Genomic DNA, 27,356 nt, shown 5'->3' on the forward strand with positions numbered 1-27,356 from the left:
GGAGACCCAAGGCTGGCGAGCTGCCAAGGGCGATAGTGGCGAGGTTCCATCGCTTCGCAGACAGAAATGGGCCAAGAAGGAGCGGAGCAGTAGATGGGAGAATGCGGTGATCCGAGTCTACCAGGACTGGAGCGCGGAGGTGGTAAAGCGGAAAGCTGGCTTCAACAGGGCCAAGGCGGTGCTGCATAAAAAAAGGGAGACTGTGGGTCACGTATCAGGACCGACACCACTATTTCGAAACGCCAGAAGAGGCTTGGACCTTTATCCAAACGGAAAAATTGGACTCAAACTGAGGGACTGTGGTTGTGGGGGAGATGTTGACTGTATACAGGGTTGCAAATATGGGTAAAGAATGTTTCACGGGTGGGACGATGGATGGGGATGGGGGAAGAGTTTTTGATGGGTGTACAGTGAGGAATGTGGGCGTCGGTGCTGGAGGGAGGTGAGACTCGGGGATGGGGGAAATGGGATAAGGCCGCAACAGGAGCTGCGCCACAGGGGGTGGGGCTGGTTCAGGAAAGTGCGGGCTTTTTCCCGTGTTAGGGAGGGGGGGGGATGAAGGAGCGCAAGGAGGAGGAGGGATTTCCACACCGGGGGGGGGTCAACGGGAAGGCGGGGGAAGCCGGGGTCAGCAGGAGTCAGCTAACGTACGGAAGTATTATGGGGGGAGCAAAAGAGCTAGATTCAGATCTAGCGGGGAGTGGGGGGAGGGGAGGGGGGGAGAGGGGGGGACAATAGGGTTGCTGCTGCATTGACCGAGGGGGAACTGAAAATGGAAGAGGTAGTCGGGGCGGGGGTTCCCCGTCTGGGGGTCTGGAGGGTGCGGGAGACGCGGGCACGGGACTGGCCTAAGATAGGAGATGGCTAGTCAGCAGGGGGGAGGGGGGGTGGGTAGCCCCCCAATCCGAATGATCACGTGGAATGTGAGAGGCCTAAATGGGCTGGTTAAAAGGGCCCGAGTGTTCGCGCACCTAAAGGGACTGAAGGCAGACGTGGTCATGCTTCAGGAGACACATCTGAAGGTGGCAGATCAGGTCAGGTTAAGGAAGGGATGGGTAGAGGTGTTCCATTCGGGGCTGGATGCGAAGAATAGAGGGGTGGCAATACTGGTGGGGAAGCGGGTGTCGTTTGAGGCCAAGAACATAGTAGCGGACAATGGAGGCCGATACGTGATGGTGAGCGGTAGGTTGCAGGGGACGGGGGTGGTATTGGTAAATGTATACGCCCCGAATTGGGACGATGCTGGATTCATGAAACGGATGTTGGGGCGTATTCCGGACTTGGAGGTAGGAAGCTTGATAATGGGTGGGGATTTCAACACGGTGTTGGACCCAGCACTGGATCGCTCCAGATCTAGGACGGGGAAGAGGCCGGCTGCGGCCAAGGTGCTCGGGGGTTTATGGATCAGATGGGGGGAGTAGATCCGTGGAGATTTGCCAGGCCTTTGACCGAGTAGAGTGGGAGTATCTCTGGGAAGTGTTGCGGAGGTTTGGGTTTGGGGAGGGGTTTATCAGTTGGGTTAAGCTCGTATATAGAGCCCCGGTGGCGAGTGTGGTTACGAATCGGCGGAGGTCCGAGTGTTTTCGGCTGTATCGAAGGACGAGGCAGGGGTGCCCCCTGTCCCCCCTGTTGTTTGCATTAGCAATTGAACCTTTGGCCATGGCATTAAGGGAGTCCAGGAAATGGAGGGGGGGTGGTTCGAGGGGGAGAGGAGCATCGAGTGTCGCTGTACGCAGACGACCTGTTGCTGTATGTGGCAGATTCAGTGGAGGGGATGGTGGAGGTCATGCAGATCCTAAGGGAGTTTGGGGACTTCTCGGGCTACAAGCTCAATGTAGGGAAGAGTGAGCTCTTTGTGGTGCATCCGGGGAATCAGGGAAGAGGGATAGACGACCTACCGTTGAGGAGGGCGGAAAGGAGCTTTCGATACTTGGGGATCCAGGTAGCTAGGAGCTGGGGGACCCTGCACAAACTTAATTTGACGCGGCTGGTGGAGCAGATGGAGGAGGACTTTAAACGGTGCGACATGTTGCCACTCTCGCTAGCGGGCAGGGTACAGTCGATTAAAATGGTGGGCCTCCCGAGATTTCTTTTTGTATTCCAATGCCTTCCAATTGTGATCACTCAGGCCTTTTTTAAGAGGGTAGGCAGGAGCATTATGGGTTTTGTGTGGGCGAGTAAGACCCCGAGGGTAAGGAGGGGGTTCCTGGAGCGTAGTAGAGATAGAGGAGGGCTGGCGTTGCCGAATCTGGGTGGCTACTACTGGGCAGCCAACGTGGCGATGATCCGTAAGTGGGTGATGGAGGGAGAGGGGGCGGCATGGAAGAGGATGGAAAAGGCGTCCTGCAAAGGAAAGAGCCTGGGGGCGCTGGTGACGGCACCGCTGCCGCTCTCGCCGACAAGGTACACCACGAGTCCGGTGGTGGCGGCAACGCTAAAGATCTGGGGGCAGTGGAGACGGTCAGGGGTGCGATGGGAGCCTCGGTGTGGTCCCCGATCAGAGATAACCATCGGTTTGTCCCAGGAAGGATCGTCGGTGGGTTTCAGAGCTGGCATCGGGCAGGGATTAGATGAATGGGGGACCTGTTCATCGATGGGACGTTTGCGAGCTTAGGGGCGCTGGAGGAGAAGTTTGGACTACCCCCGGGAAACGCTTTCAGGTGCATGCAAGTGAGGGCGTTTGTGAGGCGGCAGGTGAGGGAATTCCCGCTGCTCCTGGCACAGGGGATTCAAGACAGGGTGATTTCGGGCCTATGGGTCGGAGAGGGCAAGGTGTTGGCGATATACCAGGAGATGAAAGAAGAGGGGGAGGCTTTGGTAGAGGAGCTGAAGGGTAAATGGGAAGAGGAGCTGGGGGAGGAGATTGAGGAGGGTCTGAGGGCTGATGCCCTAAGTAGGGTTAATTCCTCTTCCTCGTGTGCCAGGCTTAGCCTGATACAATTTAAGGTTGTTCACAGAGCGCATATGACGGGGGCGAGGCTGAGTAGGTTCTTTGGGGTGGAGGACAGATGTGGGAGGTGCTCAGGAAGCCCGGCGAACCATGCCCATATGTTTTGGTCGTGCCCGACTCTGGATGGGTTCTGGAGGGGAGTTGCTAGAACTATATCTAAGGTGGTGAAAGTCCAGGTCAAGCCAAGTTGGGGGCTAGCATTATTTGGAGTAGCGGACGAGCCGGGAGTGCAGGAGGCGAAAGAGGCCCGTATTCTGGCCTTTGCGTCCCTGGTAGCCCGGCGGAGGATCTTGTTAGTGTGGAAAGATGCGAAGCCCCCCAGTGTGGAGGCCTGGATAAATGACATGGCAGGGTTTATCAAGTTAGAGAGGATAAAGTTTGCCCTGAGAGGGTCTGTGCAGGGGTTCCCCAGGCGGTGGCAACCGTTCCTAGACTATCTCGCGGAGCGTTAGAAGAAGTTTGGTCGACAGCAGCAACCCAGGGGGGTGGGAGAGGAGGGGGGGACATCTCTCTTGGGGGGTGGGGGGGAAGAGGGAGAGGGGGAAGGTTTTTTTTCTGGGGGGCACCTGAGCAAGAAAATACATGAATGATCTGGAAAACTGATATGTACGGGAGGAATCCAATGTACAAAGTTCTGTATCATATTGATTTGCCATGCTTATGTCTTGCTATGCGAGTTTTCCTTTCTTTTTGTTACGGGGTTGGGGGGGGGGGGGGGGGGGTGGTGGGGGGGGGGGGGGGGGGGTTGTTTGTATGGTTGAAAATTTTGCTAAATAATTCTTAATAAACATGTTTTTTTTTTTTAATTTTAAGATTCTCACGAATTCACATCTGCTCCAGAACAAACAAGCAAAACAGCTTTCACGAACGATGACATACAGAATCAATGCCACAAACACAAGAAAAGATTGAGATCAGACAATGGTGCGACACAGAATCGCTTCCCACAATCAAATGGAACAGGGGGAAAAGGTGTCCACATCATTATACGGCTCATCAGCAAAGCAGCCGAGTCACGTTCCGACATCAACCTAGCTCTGTTATCATACCGAGAAACCCCATTGAGCTCAGGACTATCGCCAGCGCAAATGCTCTTCGGCAGAAACATCCGGACAACCCTACCGGCAAAGCAATTCCGAGACCCCGGCAACGCACCGGTTCTCGACGACATGCGGGCACTATGCTCCAAACAAAAACTATACTACGATCAACATGCGATCCCACTCAAGCCACTGACAATAGGTGACACCATCAGAATCAGGGACCCAGGAGGCGGATGGTCTGAGTCAGCCACGGTGATCAGGCAGGAGGCACCGCAGTCGTACATTGTCAAATCGTCTGCGGGAGTACTTTTTCGCCGTAACCGCCAGGATTTATTCGAGATTCGACCTACAGTGCCAGTATTTCCCACACTGGACTTGACTGAGTCCATTAGTCCACAGGACGTGGGGCAGCACGGTAGCCTTGTGGATAGCACAATTGCTTCACAGCTCCAGGGTCCCAGGTTCGATTCCGGCTTGGGTCACTGTCTGTGCGGAGTCTGCACGTCCTCCCCGTGTGTGCGTGGGTTTCCTCTGGGTGCTCCGGTTTCCTCCCACAGTCCAAAGATGTGCGGGTTAGGTGAATTGGCCATGATAAATTGCCCTTAGTGTCCAAAATTGCCCTTAGTGTTGGGTGGGGTTACTGGGTTATGGGGATAGGGTAGCGGTGTTGACCTTGGGTAGGGTGCTCTTTCCAAGAGCCGGTGCAGACTCGATGGGCCGAATGGCCTCCTTCTGCACTGTAAATTCTATGATAATCTATGACGTACCTCGCCACACAACACCAGACAGTACTCTTGATGACATCAAACCATCATCCCTACTGACACCGTTAAGACGCTCCAGCAGAAGCCGTAAGGCACCCGACCGGCTAAATTTGTAACGACACTTCAACACACGCACAAGACGAATATGGACATTTCTCACTATGGACTCACAACACAGTTAATTGCTTCTGTATTACTTTTATCATTTTCAAAGTGTGCAGATTTGCATATTCTCACCACTTGTTATGTACAGTTTTCTTGAGGCCAGTCTAGAAAACATGTCAAATAAAAGGGGGGGGGATGTAGTGGTCTGTACATCTGTACATACATCTGCACAAACACCAGGGACTACAGACAGATGTAACAGCCACAGCATCACTAGAGAGCAGCATCAGAGACGGGTATAAAGGATCTAGCCCAAGGGAGGATCCGCAGCAGCAGACAGAGACAGCTCAGCAAAGGCAGTTTACCTTTTGACTATCATATCTAGTTAAGCTCTGGAAACAGAACAAACCGATTGAATAAAGTATTTGTGTTAACTGGAAGTCTACAATCTTTATTCAGACTTAGAGAATAACATAGAGGGAGCGGTTCTTTGTGTTTTGCTTGGGCATGGGGGGAGGGGGGGTGCTGGCTGTAAAAAAGGGGATGGAGGAGATGACATGGGGGGCTACTGTTAATTGTGTATGGTTTACTGTGGTTGCTGTTTGCTCGTTTCTTTTCTGTCTATATTTGAAAATACCTCCAATAAAATATTTTTCAAAAAAAACAGCACAGCCGCCTTCCGGTAGCGGCCATGACCTGCTAGGTTATGCGAACGGCAGCTCCCGCCGGGATCGGTGTTTTGGGCCGCTAAAAGGAGCGGCGGCGGCAATTAACAGGAGGGGCCGGCGTGGGAACAGACATGGGAGAGCCCCCCCTCCTCCGCTGGTGCATGGAGAGGACCGGGAGCGGAGCCGGCAGAAGCACGAACCCGGGGAAGAAGGTCGAGAAGGTCCGGGAGGACAAAATGGCGGCCGGAGAAGATCGGGCGGTGTGGGCCCAGTGGGCCAGAGAACAGCAGGAGCTCCTTAAAAACTGCTTCATGGAGCTGAAAACGGAGATGCTGGCCTCCACGGAGAGAATTGTGGTGACCCAGAAGGCGCCAGAGAAGGAGATCAAGGAGATGAGGAGGAAGGTGGCGGAGAACGAGGACGAGACGCTGGGCCTGGCAGTGAAAGTGGAGGCACACGAGGCGCTCTGTAAGAGATAGCAGGAGAGGCTGGATGACCTTGAGTGCAGGTCTCGGAGCCACAATCTGCGGATCCTGGGCCTTCCTGAAGGAGCGGAGGGGGCGGACCCGAGCACGTACATGGCCACAATGCTGGGAACGCTGATGGGCGCGGGGGCCTTCCCGCGGCCCTTGGAGCTGGATCGGGCGCGCAGGGTTCTCGCCAGAAAGCCGAGGGTAAACGAGCCACCGAGGGCGATGGTGATACGGTTTCAGCTCTTGGCAGACTGGGAGCGAGTCCTGCGGTGGGCGACGAAAGAGCGGAGCAGTAAGTGGGGGAATGGCGAGATCCCGAATTTACCAGGATCTGGGAGCTGAGCTGGCGAGGAGGCGTGCAGGTTTTAACCGGGCGAAGGCAGTCCTCCATGGTAAAGGGGTGAAGTTTGGGCTCCTGCACCCGGCGAGACTGTGGGTAACATACCAGGACAGGCACCACTATTTTAATACCCCAGACGAGGCGTGGTCGTTCATCAGGCAGGAGAAGCTGGACCTGAACTAAGGGACTGTTGTAGGGGGGTGAAATGTGCGGGTGGGGAGGGACCGAGGGGAGGATGGCGGGTAAAGCATAGGTTTATGGGCATCTCTGCCCTAGTTTGGTTGGGGGTTTTGTTGTTCGTTTTGCTTGTTTTCCAGGTGTTTTGTTTTCCAGGTGTTCGGTGCTAGGGGGCAGGAAACGCCTGGGAGGGGCTGTCCGGCGCATGGGGAGGTCCCAGATGGCGCTTGCGCCTCTACCCTGCGGGGGAGGGGGGCGGGTGGCCCGAAGGAGGCAACAAGTTAAGGGTTGGCATATAGAGGCGGGAGCGGCCGGGGTCAGCATGGGTGAGCTGACTCACGGAAGCACAATGGGGGGGAAAAGCAGAGTTAAGCGGATGCTTGGCCGGGGGAGGGGGGGGGGGGGTTGGGTGCTTCTTTGCTGACTGAAGGGGAGCCAGGTGAGGGGTATGGATGGAGAGTCAGGGGGGGTGCCGCCGGGGGGGAGAGCTGGAGGAGGGAGGCGGGGGCACGCGGTTGGCCGAAAAAGGGTGATGGCTCGTCGGTGGGATGGGGGGGGTGGTTAACCCCCCGACCAGGCTGATCACGTGGAACGTGAGGGGCCTGAATGGGCCGGTGAAGCGGTCCCGCGTGTTCTCGCATTTGAAGGGGTTGAAGGCGGACGTGGCCATGTTGCAAGAGACGGACTTAAAGCTCTCGACCAGACGAGGCTAAGGAAAGGATGGGTGGGACATGTGTTTCACTCGGGGTTAGACTCAAAGACCAGAGGAGTGGCCATTTTGGTCAGTAAACGAGTGGCGTTTGAGGCGGGGAGCATTGCGGCGGACAAGGGAGGCAGGTATATAATGGTGAGTGGCAAGCTGCAGGGGGCCCGGGTGGTGTTAGTGAATGTGTATGCCCCGAACTGGGACGTTGCAGACTTTATGAGGCGCGTGTTGGGTAGGATCCTGGGCTTGGAGATAAGTCACCTGATTATGGGAGGGGACTTTAATACGGTCTTGGATCCGAGCTTGGATCGTTCCAAGTCCAGAACGGGAAAGAGGCCGGCGGCGGCCAGGGCCTTGTGGGAGTTCATGGGCCAGATGGGGGGAGTGGACCCCTGGAGGTTAACGTGGCCAAGGACGAAGGAGTTTTCCTTTTTCTCCCATGTCCATAAAGTTTATTCGCGAATAGACTTCTTTGTGTTGAGTAGGGCGTTAATCCCGAGGGTGGAGGGGGTAGAATACTCGGCCATTGCGGTCTCGGACCATGCCCCGCACTGGGTGGACCTGCGACTGGGGGCGGAACAGGGTCAGCACCCTCTCTGGCGACTGGATGTGGGGCTGCTGGCGGATGAAGAGGTGTGCGGGCGGATAAGGAGGAGTATTGAGAATTATGTGGGAGTGGATGACACAGGAGAGGTGACGGTGGCAGTGGTTTGGGAGGCTCTGAAGGTGGTCATTAGGGGAGAGTTAATCTCCATTAGGTCCCATAGAGAGAAGAAGGAGAGGGCGGAGAGAGAGAGACTGGTGGGAGAGATACTCAGGGTAGATAGGAGGTACGCGGAGGCCCAGGAGGGGGGCGGTTGAACGAGCGCCGGAAATTACAGGCGGAGTTTGACCTGCTGTCCACGGGGAAGGCAGAGGCGCAGCTGAGGAAAATGAAGGGGGCAGTTTATGAGTATGGGGAGAAGGCGAGTAGGATGGAGGCGGCCAGAGAGATTGGGGGAGTGCAGGATAGGGAAGGCAACATGGTGCTGAGCCCAGAAAGGGTCAATGAAGTCTTCAGGGAGTTCTACTGAAGGTTATACAAGTCGGAACCCCCCGGGGAGGGGGAAGGGATGAGGCGGTTCATGGACCGGTTGAGGTTCCCAAGGGTGGAAGCAGAGCGGGTGGAGGGACTGGGGGCCCCGATTGAGTTGGAGGAGGTAGTCAGGGTGCTGGCAGGCATGCAGACGGGCAAGGCCCCGGGCCCGGACGGCTCCCCCGTAGAATTTTATAAGAAGTTCTCGGAGCTGCTGAGCCCGCTCCTGATGAGAACCTTCAATGAGGCAAAGGAGAAAGGGATCCTCCCTCCGACAATGTCACAGGCATTGATCTCGCTTATCCTGAAGAAGGAGAAGGATCCGCTTCAGTGTGGGTCCTACAGGCCGATATCGCTCCTGAACGTGGATGCCAGGCTGTTGGCAAATATTCTGGGAATTGGAGGGGGCTGGTGCGCGGAGGGGAGGAGCACCGGGTCTCGCTCTACGCGGATGACCTGCTGTTGTATATTTCGGACCCGTTAGAGGGGATGGGGGAGGTCATGCGGATCCTAGGGGACTTCGGGAGGTTCTCGGGTAAGTTGAACGTGGGGAAGAGTGAGCTGTTCGTGGTCCACGTTAGGGCCAGGAGGAGAGACTGAGGGAGCTCCCGCTCAAGATAGTGGAGAGGAGCTTTCGGTATTTGGGGTTACAAGTGGCCAGGAACTGGGATGCCCTGCACAGGCTCAACTTAACCCGGCTAGTGGAGCAAATGGAGGGAGAGTTTAAAAGGTGGGATATGCTCCCGATTTCCTTGGTGGGACGGGTGCAGACTGTGAAGATGACGGTTCTCCCCAGGTTCCTCTTCGTATTTCAATGCCTCCCCATTTTCATCCCCAAGTCCTTCTTTAAGCGGGTGAATAGGATTGTTACAGGATTTGTGTGGGCGAATAAAACCCCGCAAGTCAAAAGGGTATTCTTAGAGCATAGCCGTGGAGGGGGGGGGGGGGGGGGGGGACTGGCTCTGCCGAACTTCTGCAGTTATTACTGGGCGGCCAATGTGGCCATGATCAGGAAATGGATGATGGAGGAGGGGGCGGCGTGGGGGCGGTTGGAGGCGGCGTCGTATAGAGGCACCAGTCTAGGGGCACTTGTTACGGCTCCGCTGCCGTTCTCGCCGGCGCGATACACCGCTAGTCCGGTGGTGACGGCGGCACTGAGGATCTGGGGGCAGTGGAGGAGACACGGGAGAGGAGGGGACCTCGGTGTGGACCCCGATACGGAATAACCACAGATTTGCTCCAGGTAGGTTGGATGGGGGATACCAAGGCTGGTATAGGGCAGGTATTCGGAGGATGGGGGACCTGTTTATAGACGGGGTTTTCCCCAGCATGCAGGCGCTGGAGGTCCGGTTCGGCCTACCCCTGGGGAATGCGTTCAGGTACCTTCAGGTTCGGGACTTCCTTAGAAAACAGGTGGGTACATTCCCCCGGCTGCCCCCACGTAGAATCCAGGATAGGGTGGTGTCTGGAGTCTGGGTAGGGGAGGGGAAGGTGTCGGACATATATCAGGAGCTGCAGGAGGTAGAGGAAGCCTCAGTGGGGGAGTTGAAAGATAAGTGGGAGGAGGAGCTGGATGAGGGCCTGTGGGCCGACGCCCTGGGCAGGGTGAACTCCTCCTCATCATGTGCCAGGCTCGGATTAATCCAGTTTAAGGTGGTGCATCGGGCGCATATAAAGGCGGCAAGAATGAGTAGGTTTTTTGGGTTGGAGGACAGGTGCTCGAGGTGTGCGGGGAGTCCGGCGAATCATGCCCATATGTTTTGGGCATGCCCGGCACTTAAAGGATTGTGGCAGGGGATTGCAAGGGTGATGTCTAGGGTTTTGGACGAAGGCGAGCCAAGAAGTAGCGATAATTGGGGTGACAGAGGATCCGGGAGTGCAGGAAGCGAAAGAGGCCGAGGTACTGGCCTTTGCCTCCCTGGAAGCCCGGAGACGGATTATGTTAATGTGGAGGGACTCGAAACCCCCGAGTGTGGAGACCTGGGTTAGCGACATGGCGGGGTTCCTCAGCCTGGAGCGAATAAAGTTTGTCTTGAGAGGGTCCTTGATGGGGTTCTCCCGGCGGTGGCAACCTTTCCTTGACTTTCTAGGGGAGCAGTAAGTGTCAGCAGCATCCTTGGGGGAGGGGGGTTCAGGTGGGGGGGGCTACTGTTGATATAATGTGAGTTGGGCATGGAGACAAAACCCACCTTGTTCTGTTTAAAAAGAAAAAATTCTGTTGTGTAAGTAGTTTCATTGTAAGCTTTGGGCTATGTTTATTGTTATTTTTTATTACTATCTGATTTTCTATTTTTGTTATGTAAAAACGTTCATTGGAAAAACTTTAATAAAACATTTATTTTTTTAAAAACAGCACAGCCCTACTTTTATACTCTATGCCATTAGTAATTAATACCAATATTCCATTTGCCTTCCTTATTACCTGCTGCACCTACAAACTAACTTCCTGTTATTCGTGCACAAGAACGCCCAGATTCCTCTGCACCAAAGCATTTTGAAGTTTCTCTCCATTTAGATAATAAGTTTCCTTTTTATTCCTCTGACCAAATACATAACCTCACCATTTATCCACGATAAATTCCATCAGCCAGATTTTGTTCCACTCACCTAACCTATCCATAACAATTTGTACATTTCACATTTCCTCCTCACAATTTGCTTTCCCACCCATTTTAGTGCCAACTGCAGAGTTGGCGAGAGGACATTCTATCCCTGTATCCAAGTTCATTAATATAAGTTGTAAATAGTTGAGTCTGAGGACCAAAACCTGGGGCACACCGTGGATTAGTGTGCCAACCAGAAAAAGACCCATTTATCCCACTCTCTACTTTCTGTTAGTTAACCAATCCTCTATCCAAACTAATATATTACCCACAATCCCATGGGATCTAACCTTGTGTATTAACCTTTTGTGCGGCACCTGATCAAATGCATTCTGGGAGTATAGATACACTAAATCTACAGAACCCCCATTATCCATTTTGCTTGCTACACCTTGAAAGAACTCCAGCAAATTAGTCAAACGTGATTTACCCTTCATAAAACCATACTGTCCCTGATTGATTTGACTTTCCAAATATTGCATTACTACTTCCTTGAGAATGAATTCCAACAGTTTCCCAACGACAAACGTTAAACTAACTGGTCTATAGTTTCCTACTTTCTGCTTTTCTCACTTTTTGAATAGGGCTGTTACATTAGCTTTTTTCCAATCCACTGGAACCTTTCCAAAATCCAGAGAATAAATTATAATCAATGCCTCCACTATCTCTGTTGCCACTTCCTTCAAGACCCTAGGCCATGGGGATTTGTCTGCCTTTAATCCCAATAGTGTTCAGTACCTTATCCCTCATGATGCCAATAGTTTGTTCAGTACGTTATCCCTCATGATGCCGATTGTTTTATGTTCCTCCTTTTCGTTTTTAAAAAAACATTTTATTAGGGTATTTGTAGTTTTTATAATAATAACGATAACAGCAATATAAACATGGTACATAAAACGTTTCCATCCCTATCATGTTCTTTGCACCCCCAACAATGAAACAATAGCCTAACCACCCACCCTAGATTTCTGCTTCTGCTGACATTTTAATTTTATCCGAGAAAGTCGACGAACGGCTGCCACCTCCAGACAAACCCTAACATTGTCCCTCTTTGGGCGAACTTTATTTTCTCGAGACTGAGAAACCCAGCCATGTCACTTGTGGTAGTACCAGGTATTGCGGTACCTAAGAGGCTGATGACCATTGGTTAGACCCAGGAGTCTACCATTGGCTGTTGTTACGTAGCTCCGCCCTGACAGGCGGAGTATAAGAGATGGTGCCGTCCCAGCAGCCTTCACTTTGTGTACGGAAGCTGCTGGGGAACAAATTCTAGTAGATCAAAGCCTTCAGTTATGAAATCACTTTGTCTTGAGTGTAATTGATCGCGCATCAATTTAATCTACTAGAGTTAAGCTGGAAGGATGGATCTCCGAATCAAACCGGAGCGACTTCAACTCAGCCCCCACGCGGAGAACTCGGCTGCAATATTTAAACACTGGCTGGCGTGATTTAAAGGCTACCTGGAGACGGCCGGAGGCACCCCCTCAGAAGGACAGAAAATGCATCACCTGCGCTCAAGGGTCAGCTCTGGGATCTACACCCTTATCGAGGAGGCAGAGAACTATGATGCCGCAATCGAACTGTTGGAAGGACATTATATCCGCCCTGTAAATCAGGTCTACGCATGTCTCCTGCTTGCTACGAGACGGCAAAGCCCCGGGGAATCGTTGGAAGATTTCTACCGGGCGCTACTGGTGCTGGGCCGAAACTGTGGCTGCCCGCAAGTTTCGGGGAGCGAGCACACGGAACTTTTAATCAGGCATGCTTTCGTAGCAGGTATGAGCTCCTCAGATATCTGCCAAAGACGCCTAGAAAGGGACACCCTGGGACTGAGAGAGGCACGGGCCCTGGCAGGGTCCATGGACGTTGCCTACAAAAACGCGCAGTCCTATGCACCCGACCGCGCGGCGGCCCCCTGGGCTGCGTGGCACCCCACAGCGGCAGCCCCACAGACCTTCCCCCTGACCCCGCAAGCCTGCGCTACGAGACGGCCCACTAATGCCGCCGGGCCCCGATGTTTCTTCTGCGGGCAGGCGAATCATCCCCGCCCGCGCTGCCCGGCCCGCACCGCCACCTACAAAGGGTGCGGCAAGAAGGGCCACTTTGTGGGGGTCTGCCAGGCCCGCGCCGTGGCCGCGGGTCTCCAGCAACTCCGGACCGCCGCGGCAACCCCCCTTAAGGCCCCGACCGGCCAGCGCTCACCGCAACCCCCCTATCCTAGGGCCACGTGCAACCCACGGGCGCGGCCATCTTACCCCCCCAGACACCACGCTGGACGGGTGGGCGCCGCCATTTTGTCCATCCCCGCCGCCATCTTGTTCATCCCCGGACACCATGTGCGACCCATGGGTGACGCCATCTTGGATGGGGCCCCCAGCTCGGCCGACTACACGCTGCCCGATCAGAACTCGCAACTGCTTCATCTGGCCTCGGTGACACTGGACCAAAGTCGACCCCGGACACTCACAACAGCTACAACGACGGTCTTCATCAACGGCCACGAGACGTCTTGCCTGATTGACTCTGGGAGCACGGAAAGCTTTGTTCACCCCGACACGGTAAGGCGCTGTTCACTTGTAACCCACCTTGTAAACCAAAGGATCTCCCTGGCCTCCGGGTCACACTCGGTGTAGATAAAGAGGTTCTGCCTAGCGAACCTCACTGTCCAAGGCAGGAAATTCGACAACTTCCGCCTGTATGTCCTGCCGCACCTCTGCGCGGCTACCCGCCTGAGGCTGGACTTCCAATATAACTTGCAAAGCCTGACCTTTAAATTCGGCGGCCCTATACCTCCCTCACTGTCTGCGGCCTCGCAACCCTTAAGGTCGACCCGCCTTCCCTGTTTGCGAACCTCACCCCGGATTGCAAACCTGTCACCACCAGGAGCAGGCGGTACAGTGCCCAGGATCTGACATTCATCAGGTCAGAGGTCCAAAGGCTGCTGGGGGAAGGGGTCATCGTAGCGAGCAACAGTCCCTGGAGAGCTCAAGTAGTGGTGGTAAAGACCGGGGAGAAGCATAGGATGGTATTTGACTACAGTCAGACCATCAACAGGTTTACACAGCTGGACGCATACCATCTCCCCCATATAGCCGACCTGGTAAACAGGATCGCACAATACAAGGTCTTCTCCACGGTGGATCTCAAGTCCGCCTACCATCAGCTACCCCTCCGTAATAGTGACCGCAAGTACACTGCCTTCGAAGCAGATGGGCGGCTCTATCAATTTTTAAGGGTTCCCTTTGGTGTCACTAATGGGGTCTCGGTCTTCCAGCGAGAGATGGACCGAATGGTTGACTGGTACGGCTTACGCGCAACGTTCCCGTATCTGGATAATGTCACCATCTGCGGCCATGACCAGCAGGACCATGACACCAACCTCCGCAAATTCCTCCATACCGCAAAAGTCCTTAACCTGACATACAATAAGGATAAATGCGTGTTCAGCACCGACCGTCTAGCCATTCTAGGCTACGTAGTGCGAAATGGAGTTATCGGCCCCGACCCTGAGCGCATGCGCCCCCTTATGGAGTTCCCCCTCCCTCACTGCCCCAAGGCCCTGAAGCGCTGCCTCGGGTTTTTCAGCCAGTACACGCAGTGGGTCCCCAACTACACAGACAAAGCCTGAACCCTAATCCAGTCCACAAACTTCCCCCTGTCAGCGGAGGCCCGCCAGGCCTTCAGCCGCATCAAAGCAGACATTGCAAAGGCCACGATGCGCGCCATCGACGAGTCCCTCCCCTTCCAGGTCGAGAGCGATGCGTCCGACGTAGCTCTGGCGGCCACCCTCAACCAAGCGGGCAGGCCCGTGGCTTTCTTCTCTCGTACCCTCCATGCTTCCGAAATTCGCCATTACTCGGTCGAAAAAGAGGCACAAACCATAGTAGAAGCTGTGCGACACTGAAGGCATTACCTGGCCGGCAGGATATTCACTCTCCTCACGGACCAATGGTCGGTTACCTTCATGTTCGATAATGCACAGCGGGGCAAGATTAAAAACGACAAGATCTTGCGGTGGAGGATAGAACTCTCCACCTTCAACTACGAGATCTTGTACCATCCGGGGAAGCTAAACGAGCCTCCTGATGCCCTGTCCCGCGGCACATGTGCCACTGCACAAGTGGACCGCCTCCGAGTCCTCCACGAGGACCTCTGCCACCCGGGCGTCACTCGTTTCTTCCACTTCATCAAGACCCGCAACCTGTCCTACTCCATCGAAGAGGTCAGGACAGTCACCTGGGACTGCCAAATCTGCGCGGAGTGCAAACCGCACTTCTACCGGCCAGAGAGGGCGCACCTGATAAAGGCTTCCCGTCCCTTTGAACGCCTCAGCATGGATTTCAAAGGCCCCCTCCCCTCCACCGACCGCAACACGTATTTCCTGAATGTGATTGACGAGTACTCCCGGTTCCCATTCGCCATCCCCTGCCCAGACATGACCACAACCACCGTCATCAAGGCCCTCCAGGGTATCTTTACGCTGTTCGGTTTCCCCGCGTACATACACAGTGATAGGGGGTCCTCCTTTATGAGCGACGAACTATGTCAATTCCTGCTCAACAGGGACATTGCCTCAAGCAGGACGACCAGTTACAACCCCTGGGGAAACGGACAGGTGGAGAGGGAGAACGGAACGGTCTGGAAGACTGTTCTACTGGCCCTACGCTCTAGGAATCTCCCAGTCTCCCCCTGGCAAGAAGTCCTCCCGATGGCCCTCCACGCCATCCGGTCGCTGCTCTGTACAACCACAAATCAGACACCTCATGAACGTCTCCTTGTTTTCCCCAGGAAGTCCTCCTCCGGGACCTCGCTCCCAACCTGGCTAGCGACACCCGGACCCATCCTGCTTCGGAAGCACGTGCGGGCGCACAAGTCGGACCCGTTGGTTGAGAGGGTCCACCTGCTGCACGCTAACCCCCAGTACGCCCATGTGGCGTTCCCTGACGGCCGGCAAGATACAGTCTCCCTTCGGGACCTGGCGCCTGCCGGAACCCCACGCGCTCCCGAACCATTACCCCCACCCCCCCCCCTCCCACAGCAGTGGGAGGGGTCAGTACTCCCGCCACTCCTGCCTTGGCCCGCCCATCCACCGACGCCCCTACAGGCGCCCCCCCCCTCATGTCAACCGTTTGCCCCAACAGCCTAGGGGCGACGAAGCTGCCATGGAGGCCGAAACCACGTTCCCGGAGTCGCAACCACCGGGACCCCCACCAGAATCACCACCGAAGCCCAGACGCTCCAGAAGGACGACCAGGCCACCCGATCGGCTGATTTCTTTGCTGTGACTTTAACTGTTGTAAATATCCTCGACTGCACGGTACCTCCATACCTGATCATACCATGTTAAAGGCGACTGTTACCACTGGCCACCACCCCCTCCGGACTCTTTTTTAACAGGGGGTGAATGTGGTAGTACCAGGTATTGCGGTACCTAAGAGGCTGATGACCATTGGTTAGACCCAGGGGTCTACCATTGGCTGTTGTTACGTAGCTCCGCCCTGACAGGCGGAGTATAAGAGATGGTGCCGTCCCAGCAGCCTTCACTTTGTGTACGGAAGCTGCTGGGGAACAAGTTCTAGGAGATTAAAGCCTTCAGTTATGAAATCACTTCGTCTTGAGTGTAATTGATCGCGCATCATCACTAACCCAGGTCTCTAATTTCGGGGACTCTGAGTCCCTCCACATTAATAGTATCCTTCTCTGGGCTACCAGGGAGGCAAAGGCCAAAACATCAGCCTCTCTCGCCCCCTGAACTCCCGTCTCTTCCGACACTCAAAAGACTGGACTTTGCACCACCCGTGTTTTAAGTACCCTCGACATAGCCTTAGCTTAACCCTGCCAAAACCCTCTAAGCTTTGGGCATGCCCAAAACATATGGACATGATTTGCTGGACATCCCGTGCACCTCGCACACCTGTCCTCTACCCAAAAAAACTTGCTCCTCCGGGCAACCGCCATGTGTGCCCAGTCGATTACCTTAAATTGTATCAGGCTAAGTCTGGCACATGATGAGGATGTGTTAACCCTGCTTAAGGCATCCGCCCACAAACCCTCCCCTGTCTTTCCCCCTAGCTCATCTTCCCACTTGCCCTTCCGTTCCTCTATCTGAGCTTCCTCCAACTCCATAAGTTCTTTGTAGATATCTGATATCTTCTCCTCTCCCACCCATGTTCTGACTACCCTGTCCTGTATCCCCCCGTGGTGGCAGGAGCGGGAAGGTCGGAACCTGCTTTCTCAGAAAATCCCGTACCTGCAGATATCTAACCCCATTCCCTGCTGGCAGTTCAAATTTCTCCTCCAAAACCTGCAAGCTAGGGAAGCTCCCGTCTATAAATAGATCTCCCATCCTCTCAATTCCTACTCTCTGCCATCTCCAAAACCCTCCATCCAGCCTTTCCGCCACAAACCGATGGTTGTTGTAAATCAGGGCCCAGACCGATGCTCCCTCCGCTCTCCTATATTTCCTCCACTGCCCCCAGACTCTCAGAGTCGCCACTACCACCGGGCTTGTGGAGTACCGGGCCTGCAAGAACGGCAGAGGTGCCGTTATCAGAGCCCCCAAACTTGTATTCTTACACAATGCCACCTCTACTCGCTCCCACACCGACCGCCCCCATTAACCCCTCTCCCCCATTAACCCCACTCGCGCCTATTAACCCTCACTCCCCCATCAACCCCACTCTCCCCCATTAACCCTCACTCCCCCATTAACCCCACTCTCCCCATTAACCCTCACTCCCCCATTAACCCCTCTCCCCCATTAACTCTCACTCCATTAACCCCTCTCCCCATTAACCCTCACACCCCCATTAACCCCACTCTCTCCCATTAACCCTCACTCCCCCATTAACCCCACTCTCCCCCATTAACCATCAAGTTTGATTAAATCATTAGAATGTACCATTGTGAGGGATAAGGTTTGATTAAATCATTAGAAGGGGCCATTGTGAGGGATGAGGTTTGATTAAATCATTAGAATGGGCCACAGGATGTGGAGATAACATTATGAGAGATACGGTTTGATTAAATCATTATAATGGGCCATAGGATGTGGAGATAACAGGATGTGGCGAGCAACTGACGTTAACGTGAACATGCAATGTAACAGATGGTAGGCATACCAGAAAGAATGTGAACCTCGATAACCTGAACCGATTAGGCAAGAGGGGAGGGGACTGGGGCGACGGGATTAGGATAAAAGGGATAGAACAATTGCCGTAGAGTGTGCTTCTCTAGTGGAGGCACCCGACTCTGCAGACTCGAAACTAATAAAGGAACTTGCTTCTACGACTTTGTCCTTGGTATCAGTGATTGTGAGCACATCCACATCTCACACCCACTCTCCCCCATTAACCACTCCCCCATTAACCCTCACTCCCCCATCAACCCCACTCTCCCCCTTTAACCCCGCTCTCCCCATTAACCCTCACTCCCCCATTAACCCCACTCTCCCCCATTAACCCCGCTCTCCCCATTAACCCTCACTCCCCCATTAACCCCACTCTCTCCCATTAACCCCTCCCCCATTAACCCTCACTCCCCCATTAACCCCACTCCATTAACCCTCACACCCCATCAACCCCGCTCTCCCCATTAACCCTCACTCCCCCATTAACCCCACTCTCCCCCATTAACCCCGCTCTCCCCATTAACCCTCACTCCCCCATTAACCCCACTCTCCCCCATTAACCCCTCCCCCATTAACCCTCACTCCCCCATTAACCCCACTCCATTAACCCTCACTCCCCCATCAACCCCACTCTCCCCCATTAACCCTCACCCTCCCATTAACCCCACTCTCCCCTATTAACCCCTCACTCCCTTAACTCTCCCCAACATCGTTTTATTTCACTTTCTCACTGTTCCGATTCTTTTCCTTTGGGATGCCTGACGGTTGTTTACATTAAACGTCAGCTCGCGCACCCATCGCGGCCACTTCCGTGTTATACCGTGGTTACTTAGTTATAGTGTATTTACATTAACTCCTTGTATATATAAAGTTATGCAGAACACTACATCCACCCTTTTTTTGCTTTTTACATATTTTCTGTACTTTGTTAAAGAAAATTGTACAAAACAGGTAGATAAATGATGATATGTACAAGTTTTGATGATATTGATGATTATACAAAGCCAATTAATATTTATGAGTCCAATCTTAATTTTAAGAATTTATGAGTCCAAACTTTATGAATGTATTTAGTTCAGTTTCTTTCTTCTTCTGTTGTTGACGTGGTGATGTTGATATTGTAATTTCTTTGTGAACGTCGCCAGTGTTCTTGTGTATAAGTAACCAACAAGTCATCATGAGGTGTTCAAATGGTCGAATCACTTTTGTTGGCTGACCTGGACTTTTTCCTGTGCTTGCGGTATTGATTCTGTATGTCATCCGCCTTGTCTGACCTGGACTTTTTCCTGTGCTTGCAGTATTGATTTTGTATGTCATCTTTGTTGTCTGATCTGGACTTTTTTCTGTGCTTACGGCAATGATTCTGTATGTCATCTGCCTTGAAAACTGGTTTGCTTGTTTGTTGTGGAGCAGATATTAATTTGTGAGATTCGTTGTCATGCCATGTTATGTTTGTACTCTTGCCATTGTTTTGGACTGTGCTGTTACATTGTCCTTCATGTGCAGAGTTGTACCATGTTGTACAGGTCGTTGTTTCATTGTTGTTGTTTCTGTTGTTTCTGTATTTGTTGTTTCCTTTGTTGATCTTGTTGTTATTTTTGTTGTGCTTGTTGTTTCTGTTTATTGTTGTTGTTGTTGTTTGTTTGTTTTTGTTCTTGTTGTGCTTGTTGTTTCTGTTGTTGCCTTTGTTGTGCTTCTTGCTGTTGTTTTTGTTGTTATTTTTGTTATCTTTGTTGTGCTTCTTGTTGTTTTTGTTGTTATTTTTGTTATCTTTGTTGTGCTTCTTGTTGTTGTTTTTGTTGTTGTTCTTGTGGTTTTTGTTGTCGTTCTTGTTGTGCTCAATGACTGTTCCGTGTGGATGATTTGAGTCATTCTCAAAGTTGTTGGTGTGTCCTTTGTGGCATCTGACGTTTCATTGAGCGTTTCAACTTGAGGATTGTGAGAATGATCTGATGTTGCATTGATCCGGGTCACATCAGTCATTTGTGGTTCATGTGATTCGTCTTTGTTTCCTTGTTGCTCCTCTTCTCGAGTAATTTCTGCTTGATTTGCTTCACCATTGATCTCGTGGTGCTCCTCTTCTGGAGTCAACGTTGACAAAATTTCAGGTTCTTGTGAGTTGTCAAGAGTGGATGAGGTTTTAATTGATGCAGTCTCACTGGACTCAAGAGTAGTTTTACTTTGATTGCTGAGTGTTTCCATACAGACGAGCTGGGATCTGTCAGTCTCGCTGTGACCTTGCACATCGTGTATGCTGATTGTGATCACATTGTCACTGTTCTCACTTACAGTGGGTAGACATTCATTGTCTTCTTGTTGATTAAAGGAGATGGGTAGACTTTCATAGTCTTCTTCTGGTTGGTCAAATAAGGTGGATAGACCTTCATAGTCTTCTTCGTGAATGGTTGTCACTCTGGAGTCTGTCAACGAGCTCTCTGTGGAGGCTTGCCTCGCTCTGTGTGTGGAGTCTTTCATCGCTCTCTGTGTCGAATCATGCAGTGTTCTCTCTGTGGAGTCGATCTGTGCTCTCTCAACGGAGTTGGTCAGTACTCTCTGTGTGACGTCGTTTTCAACGATCTGCCATTGCATCATGGTATTGGATTCATCTACCATGAGTAGAGTTGTGTTGAGCTTTTCAACCGTGTTGCTGATGTTTTTATGATCATAGCCGAACAACTCAGCCATGTCAGAGTAGTATTCTTTGATAAGAACATAAGAACATTAGAAGCAGGAGTAGGCCGTCTGGCCCCTCGAGTCTGCTCCGCCATTCAATGAGACCATGGCTGATCTTTTCTGGACTCAGCTCCACTTTCCGGCCCGAACACCCTTTATTCCTTTATTCTTCAAAAAACTATCTATCTTTATCTTAAAAACATTTAATGAAGGAGCCTCAACTGCTTCACTGGGCAAGGAATTCCATAGATTCACAACCCTTTGGGTGAAGAAGTTCCTCCTAAACTCAGTCCTAAATCTACTTCCAAATAATTTTGAGGCTATGCCCCCTAGTTCTGCTTTCACCCGCCAGTGGAAACAACCTTCCCGCATCTAACCTATCTATTCCCTTCATAATTTTATATGTTTCTATAAGATCCCCCCTCATCCTTCTAAATTCCAACGAGTACAGTCCCAGTCTACTCAACCTCTCCTCGTAATCCAACCCCTTCAGCTCTGGGATTAACCTAGTGAATCTCCTCTGCACATCCTCCAGTGCCAGTACGTCCTTCCTCAAGTAAGGAGACCAAAACTGAACACAATGCTCCAGGTGTGGCCTCACTAACACCTTATACAATTGCAGCATAACCTCCCTAGTCTTAAACTCCATTCCTCTATCAATGAAGGACAAAATTCCATTTGCCTTCTTAATCACCTATTGCACCTGTAAACCAACTTTTTGCGACTCATGCACTAGCACACCCAGGTCTCTCTGCACAGCAGCATGTTTTAATATTTTATCATTTAAATAATAATCCCTTTTGCTGTTATTCCTACCAAAATGGATAACCTCACATTTGTCAACATTGTATTCCATCTGCCAGACCCTAGCCCATTCACTTAGCCTATCCAAATCCCTCTGCAGACTTCCAGTATCCTCTGCACTTTTTGCTTTACCACTCATCTTAGTGTCGTCTGCAAACTTGGACACATTGCCCTTGGTCCCCAACTCCAAATCATCTATGTAAATTGTGAACAATTGTGGGCCCAACACTGATCCCTGAGGGACACCACTAGCTACTGATTGCCAACCAGAGAAACACCCATTAATCCCCACTCTTTGCTTTCTGTTAATTAACCAATTCTCTATCCATGCTACTACTTTCCCCTTAATGCCATGCATCTTTATCTTATGCAGCAACCTTTTGTGTGGCACCTTGTCAAAGGCTTTCTGGAAATCCAGATATACCACATCCATTGGCTCCCCGTTATCTACCGCACTGGTAATGTCCTCAAAAAATTCCACTAAATTAGTTAAGCACGACCTGCCCTTTATGAACCCATGCTGCGTCTGCCCAATGGGACAATTTCCATCCAGATGCCTCGCTATTTCTTCCTTGATGATAGATTCCATATCTATCACTACTACCGAAGTTAAGCTCACTGGCCTATAATTACCCACTTTCTGCCTACCTCGTTTTTTAAACAGTGGTGTCACATTCACTAATTTCCAATCCTCCAGGACCACCCCAAAGTCTAGTGAATTTTGGTAAATTATCACTAGTACATTTGCAATTTGCCTAGCCATTTCTTTTAGCACTCTGGAATGCATTCCATCAGGGCCAGGAGACTTGTCTCCCTTTAGCCCCATTAGCATGCCCATCACTACCTCCTTAGTGATAACAATCCTCTCAAGGTCCTCACCTGTCATAGCCTCATTTCTATCAGTAACTGGCATGTTATTTGTGTCTTCCACTGTGAAGACCGACCCAAAAAATCTGTTCAGTTCCTCAGCCATTTCCTCATCTCCCATTATTAAATCTCCCTTCTCATCCTCTAAAGGACCAATATTTACCTTAGCCACTCTTTTTTGTTTTATATATTTGTAGAAACTTTTACTATCTGTTTTTATATTCTGAGCAGGTTTACTCTCATAATCTATCTTACTCTTCTTCATAGCTTTTTTAGTAGCTTTCTGTTGCCCCCTAAAGATTTCCCAGTCCTCTAGTCTCCCACTAATCTTTGCCACTTTGTATGCTTTTTCCTTCAATTTGATACTCTCCCTTATTTCCTTAGATATCCACGGTCGATTTTCCCTCTTTCTACCGTTCTTCCTTTTTGTTGGTATAAACCTTTGCTGAGCACTGTGAAAAATCGCTTGGAAGGTTCTCCATTGTTCCTCAACTATTTCACCATAAAGTCTTTGCTCCCAGTCTACCTTAGCTAGTTCTTCTCTCATCCCATTGTAATCTCCTTTGTTTAAGCACAAAACACTAGTGCTTGATTTTACCTTCTCACCCTCCATCTGTATTTTAAATTTCACCATATTGTGATCGCTCCTTCCGAGAGGATCCCTAACTATGAGATCATTAATCAATACGGTCTCATTACACAGAACCAGATCTAGGATGGCTTGTTCCCTCGTAGGTTCCATTACATACTGTTCTAGGAAACTATCGCGGATACATTCTATAAACTCCTCCTCAAGGCTGCCTTGACCGACCTGGTTAAACCAATCGACATGTAGATTAAAATCCCCCATGATAACTGCTGTACCATTTCTACATGCATCTGTTATTTCTTTGTTTATTGCCTGCCCCGCCATAATGTTATTATTTGGTGGCCTATAGACTACTCCTATCAGTGACTTTTTCACCTTACTATTCCTGATTTCCACCCAAATGGATTCAACCGTATCCTCCATAGCACCAATGTCATCCCTTACTATTGCCCGGATGTCATCCTTAAATAACAGAGCTACACCACCTCCCTTACCATCCACTCTGTCCTTCTGAATAGTTTGATACCCTCAGATATTTAATTCCCAGTCGTGACCATCCTTTAACCATGTTTCAGTAATGGCCACTAAATCATAGTCATTCACGATGATATGCGCCATCAACTCATTTACCTTATTCCGAATACTACGAGCATTCAGGTAAAGTACACTTATGTTGGCTTTTTTATGTTGCCTTTAAACAAATCACCTTCTGTTGTTTCGGATTTGTTATTAAGCGTTTCACTTTTAATTAACAAATCATCTTCTTTGGCTTTGGATTTGTTATTGAGCTCTTCACTTTTTGTGCTGCAAATTGAAAGTTCCGGGGTGCTGCAGAAGTTATTTTCAACTGCTGGTAGAAGTTCAGGCAATGTTGAGCCTTTTGAGGTTGAATTTTTGGGTTTTGTGCCTTTAAGAGTCTTGTTTGTGATTTTCGTGCATTTCCACTTTAAGTGGGCGTGGTCTGAGTCTTCTGATGCCATTACACTCGTGGTGTCATGCATAGCAATCGATTGCGCATGCGCAAATCAATTTTCCTTTACTGTGTGCTTTTTCTTCAACTGCGCATGCGCAGATCCATCTTTGAACGGTGTGCTCTTTTTGTTCAATTGCAATTGAAGAAAGCCGTTTTGGATGCAGATTGTTCTGCACACACATGGCTTGCGCATGCGCAGAACGATCTGCGTCCAAAACGGCTTTCTTCAATTGCGCATGCGCAGCTGCGGTTTCCTGCGCATGTGCAGAACCAGATTTGCATCTTTTGTTCCCCGAGCAGTTTAAAATGTGCTCAGACACCATTTTAATTTCTTCAGACCTGTGTAGAACTTTTTCGGAGTTCTTTCTTGGTAAAAAGTTAATGTCATTTTTTTTCTTGTGATCTGCACTTTTCAATCGCAATTTCCAGCGTCAAACCTCTCTGTTCTGATGGTTATTTGATTTTCTCATCACTCATTCCCTGTGCAATCCGATCTCCGAGCATTGAATGTCTTAAAGCAGCATTGTTACTGGTGTTAAAGTGATCTTCAAATGTTTTGAGTATTACTTCTAATTTGGTGTGGTCTTCACCTTGTGTCCTGCTGTCCTGCTGGCAGCAGTGCTATTTTTGTTTCTTCAGAGGCCATGCCCAAATCATTAGCTACGATATATATTTCGAACATTTGTTTAAAAACTTTCGAGTTATGACTTAAATTACAGGTTGTTTCCAGCTGCGGTGGAGTTCCATCCAATCAGCGAAGTCTCCCCACGTTGAATGTCCGGTGTGAGTTTTCTTCTCTTTTTGATCTTCATTTGTCTGCATCTTGTGTAATCTTCTAGTAAGCATTCTGAAACCAGGCCTGGTACCATATATTATTTCTTATATCTGAATAAAACTCAATCTTCCAGTTCAAGTAAATGCTTTATTGAGTAAGTTTGTTCTCTCTCCAGAGCTTATGCTAGATGTTACATGAGAGCTGTCTGTCTGTGTCCTGCTCACCAGCTGCCGTTCCTGTGAAGAGGAGTCACTTCCTGGCTTTCGGCTGCTTATTTATACATCTCTAGTGCTCCCTCTAGTGGTTACTTAGTTGTAGTGTATTTACATTAACTCCTTGTGTATATACAGTGATGCAGATCTCTACAGCGGGGTTTTACCCACCCACACAAAGCCCAAAATCACCTTATTCACCTGTTTAAAAAAGACCCTTGGGATAAAGATGGGGAGATACTGAAAGACAAATAGAAATCTAGGGAGGATGGTCATTTTCACAGTCTGTACCCACCCCGCCAGTGACAGCGGGAGCATGTCCCACCTCCCAAAGTTCTCCTTCATTTGTTCTACAAGCTGGGACAAGTTTAGCTTGTGCAATGTCTCCCATTCCCGTGCCACCTGGATTCCCTGATTGCGAAAGCTCCTTCCTACCATTCTAAATGGCAGCTCTCCCAGTCTCCTCTCCTGCCCCCTGGCCTGGATCGCAAACATCTCGCTTTTCCCCATCTTCAATTTATACCCCGAAAACCTGCCAAACTGCCCTAAGATCCGCATAATCTCCCCCATCCCCTCTAACGGGTTTGAAACGTTCAGGAGCAGGTCAACCGTGTAAAGCGAGACCCGAAGCTCCACCCCACCCCTCGAACCAGCCCTTTTCAGTTCCTAGAAGCTCTTAACACCATTACCAATGGCTCTATGGCCAGAGCAAACAACAGCGGGGAGAGGGGATACCCTTGCCTTGTCCCTCGGTGCAGTTTAAAATAGCCCGACATCAGCCGATTCGTACGCACACTTGCTACTGGTATCTGATACAGCAACCCACCCAATCAATGAACCTTCCTAACATTTCCCATAAATAATTCCACTCCACCCGATCAAAGGCCTTCTCCGCATCGATCGCAACCACCACCTCCATCTCCCCCCCACCTCTGAGGGCATCATGATAACGTTTAAGAGCCTTCTAACATTGGCCATGAGTTGCCTGCCCTTTACAAACCCTGTCTAGTCATCTCCTATCATCCCCGGGACACAGTCCTCTATCCTTGTGGCCAATATCTTAGCCAGCAGTTTGGCATCGACATTCAATAGGGAGATCGGCCTGTATGGCCCGCATTGCTCAGGATCCTTCTCCCGCTTCAGAATCAATGAGATAGAGGCCTGTGTCATTGTTGGGGGAAGGATTCCCCTCTCCCTTGGCTCATTAAATGTCCTCACCCGCAGTGGGCCCAGTATCTCCGAGAACCTCTTAGAGAATTCCACCGGGTAGCCGTCCGGCCCCGGGGCCTTGCCCGACTGCATGACTTCCAGCCCCTCCATTATTTCCTAAATTTCAATTGGGGCTCCCAGCCCTTCCACCAGTTCTTCCTCCACCCTCGGGAACCTCAGCTGACCCAAGAACTACCTCATCCCCTACACCCAAGCCAGCGAATCCAACTCATATAACTTGCTATAAAAATCCTTAAACACCTCATTCACCCCCACTGGGTCCAGGACTGTATTCCCACCTCTGTTCTTTATTCTCCTTATCTCCCTGGCCGCCTCCTTTTTCCTAAGCTGGTGTGCTAGCATGCTACTGGCCTTTCCCCATACTCGTACACCGCTCCCCTTGCCTTCCTCAGTTGTTCCACTGTCTTCCCTGTAGATAACAGCCCAAACTCCACCTGTAACCTCCGCCGCTCCTTCAGTAGCCCCGCATCCGGGGCTTCCGAATATCTCCTATCCACCTGGAGTATCTCCCCAATAAACCAATCCCTCTCTGCTCGATCCACCTTTTCCCTATCGGCCCGTATCGAAATTAACTCCCCTCTTAACCCCTGCCTTCAGAGCTTCCCACACCGTTGCTGCCGAGACTTCTCCTGTATCATTTATTTCCAAATAGTTCTGGATGGACTTGCTCACCAGCCCACACACCCCCTCATCTGCTAATAGTTCCACATCCAGCGTCCATAACGGGCACTGCCCTCTCTCCATACTAGCCTGTAGATCCGACACTGTGATTCCCGAGTACGCGGTATCAACCACCCCTGGCAATAGAGCCCTGCTCAGGATAAAAAAGTCGATCCGAGAATGCACTTTGTGGACATGGGAGAAAAAAGAAAACTCCTTCACTTTTGGCCGTCCGAAACTCCATGGATCTACTCCCCCCCATCTGCTCCATAAACTCCTTTAATTCCTTCGCTACGGCTGGCACCCTCTCTGTCCTAGATTTTGACCATCCAATCCAGGATCAATGCCTGTATTGAAATCTCCCCCCATGATCAGATTATGGGACTCTAGGTCCGGGGTCTTATCTAATACCCGCCTCATAAATTCCACATCATCCCAGTTTGGTGCATGTACATTCACGAGTACCACCCGCATCCCCTCAAGCTTCCCACTCACCATAATGTACCTGCCCCCGGTGTCTGACACGATTCTCCCTGCCTC

At 51.0% G+C, this 27,356-nt stretch overlaps 1 protein-coding gene across 1 annotated transcript in view; it reads left to right on the forward strand.

Moving 5' to 3' along the window:
- The window catches only part of LOC140394735 (uncharacterized), a 69,829-nt gene that overhangs the window by 24,047 nt on the left and 18,426 nt on the right, over positions 1 to 27,356 (forward strand). Inside the window, exon 3 of the mRNA XM_072481953.1 lies at positions 3,764 to 4,408. Within this exon, the coding sequence (XP_072338054.1) occupies positions 3,764 to 4,408 (645 nt within the window). The remainder of the gene's footprint in view (positions 1 to 3,763; positions 4,409 to 27,356) is intronic.

This window comes from Scyliorhinus torazame, chromosome 18 (assembly GCF_047496885.1).
Source record: "Scyliorhinus torazame isolate Kashiwa2021f chromosome 18, sScyTor2.1, whole genome shotgun sequence".
In the NCBI taxonomy this organism is placed as follows: Eukaryota; Metazoa; Chordata; class Chondrichthyes; order Carcharhiniformes; family Scyliorhinidae; genus Scyliorhinus; species Scyliorhinus torazame.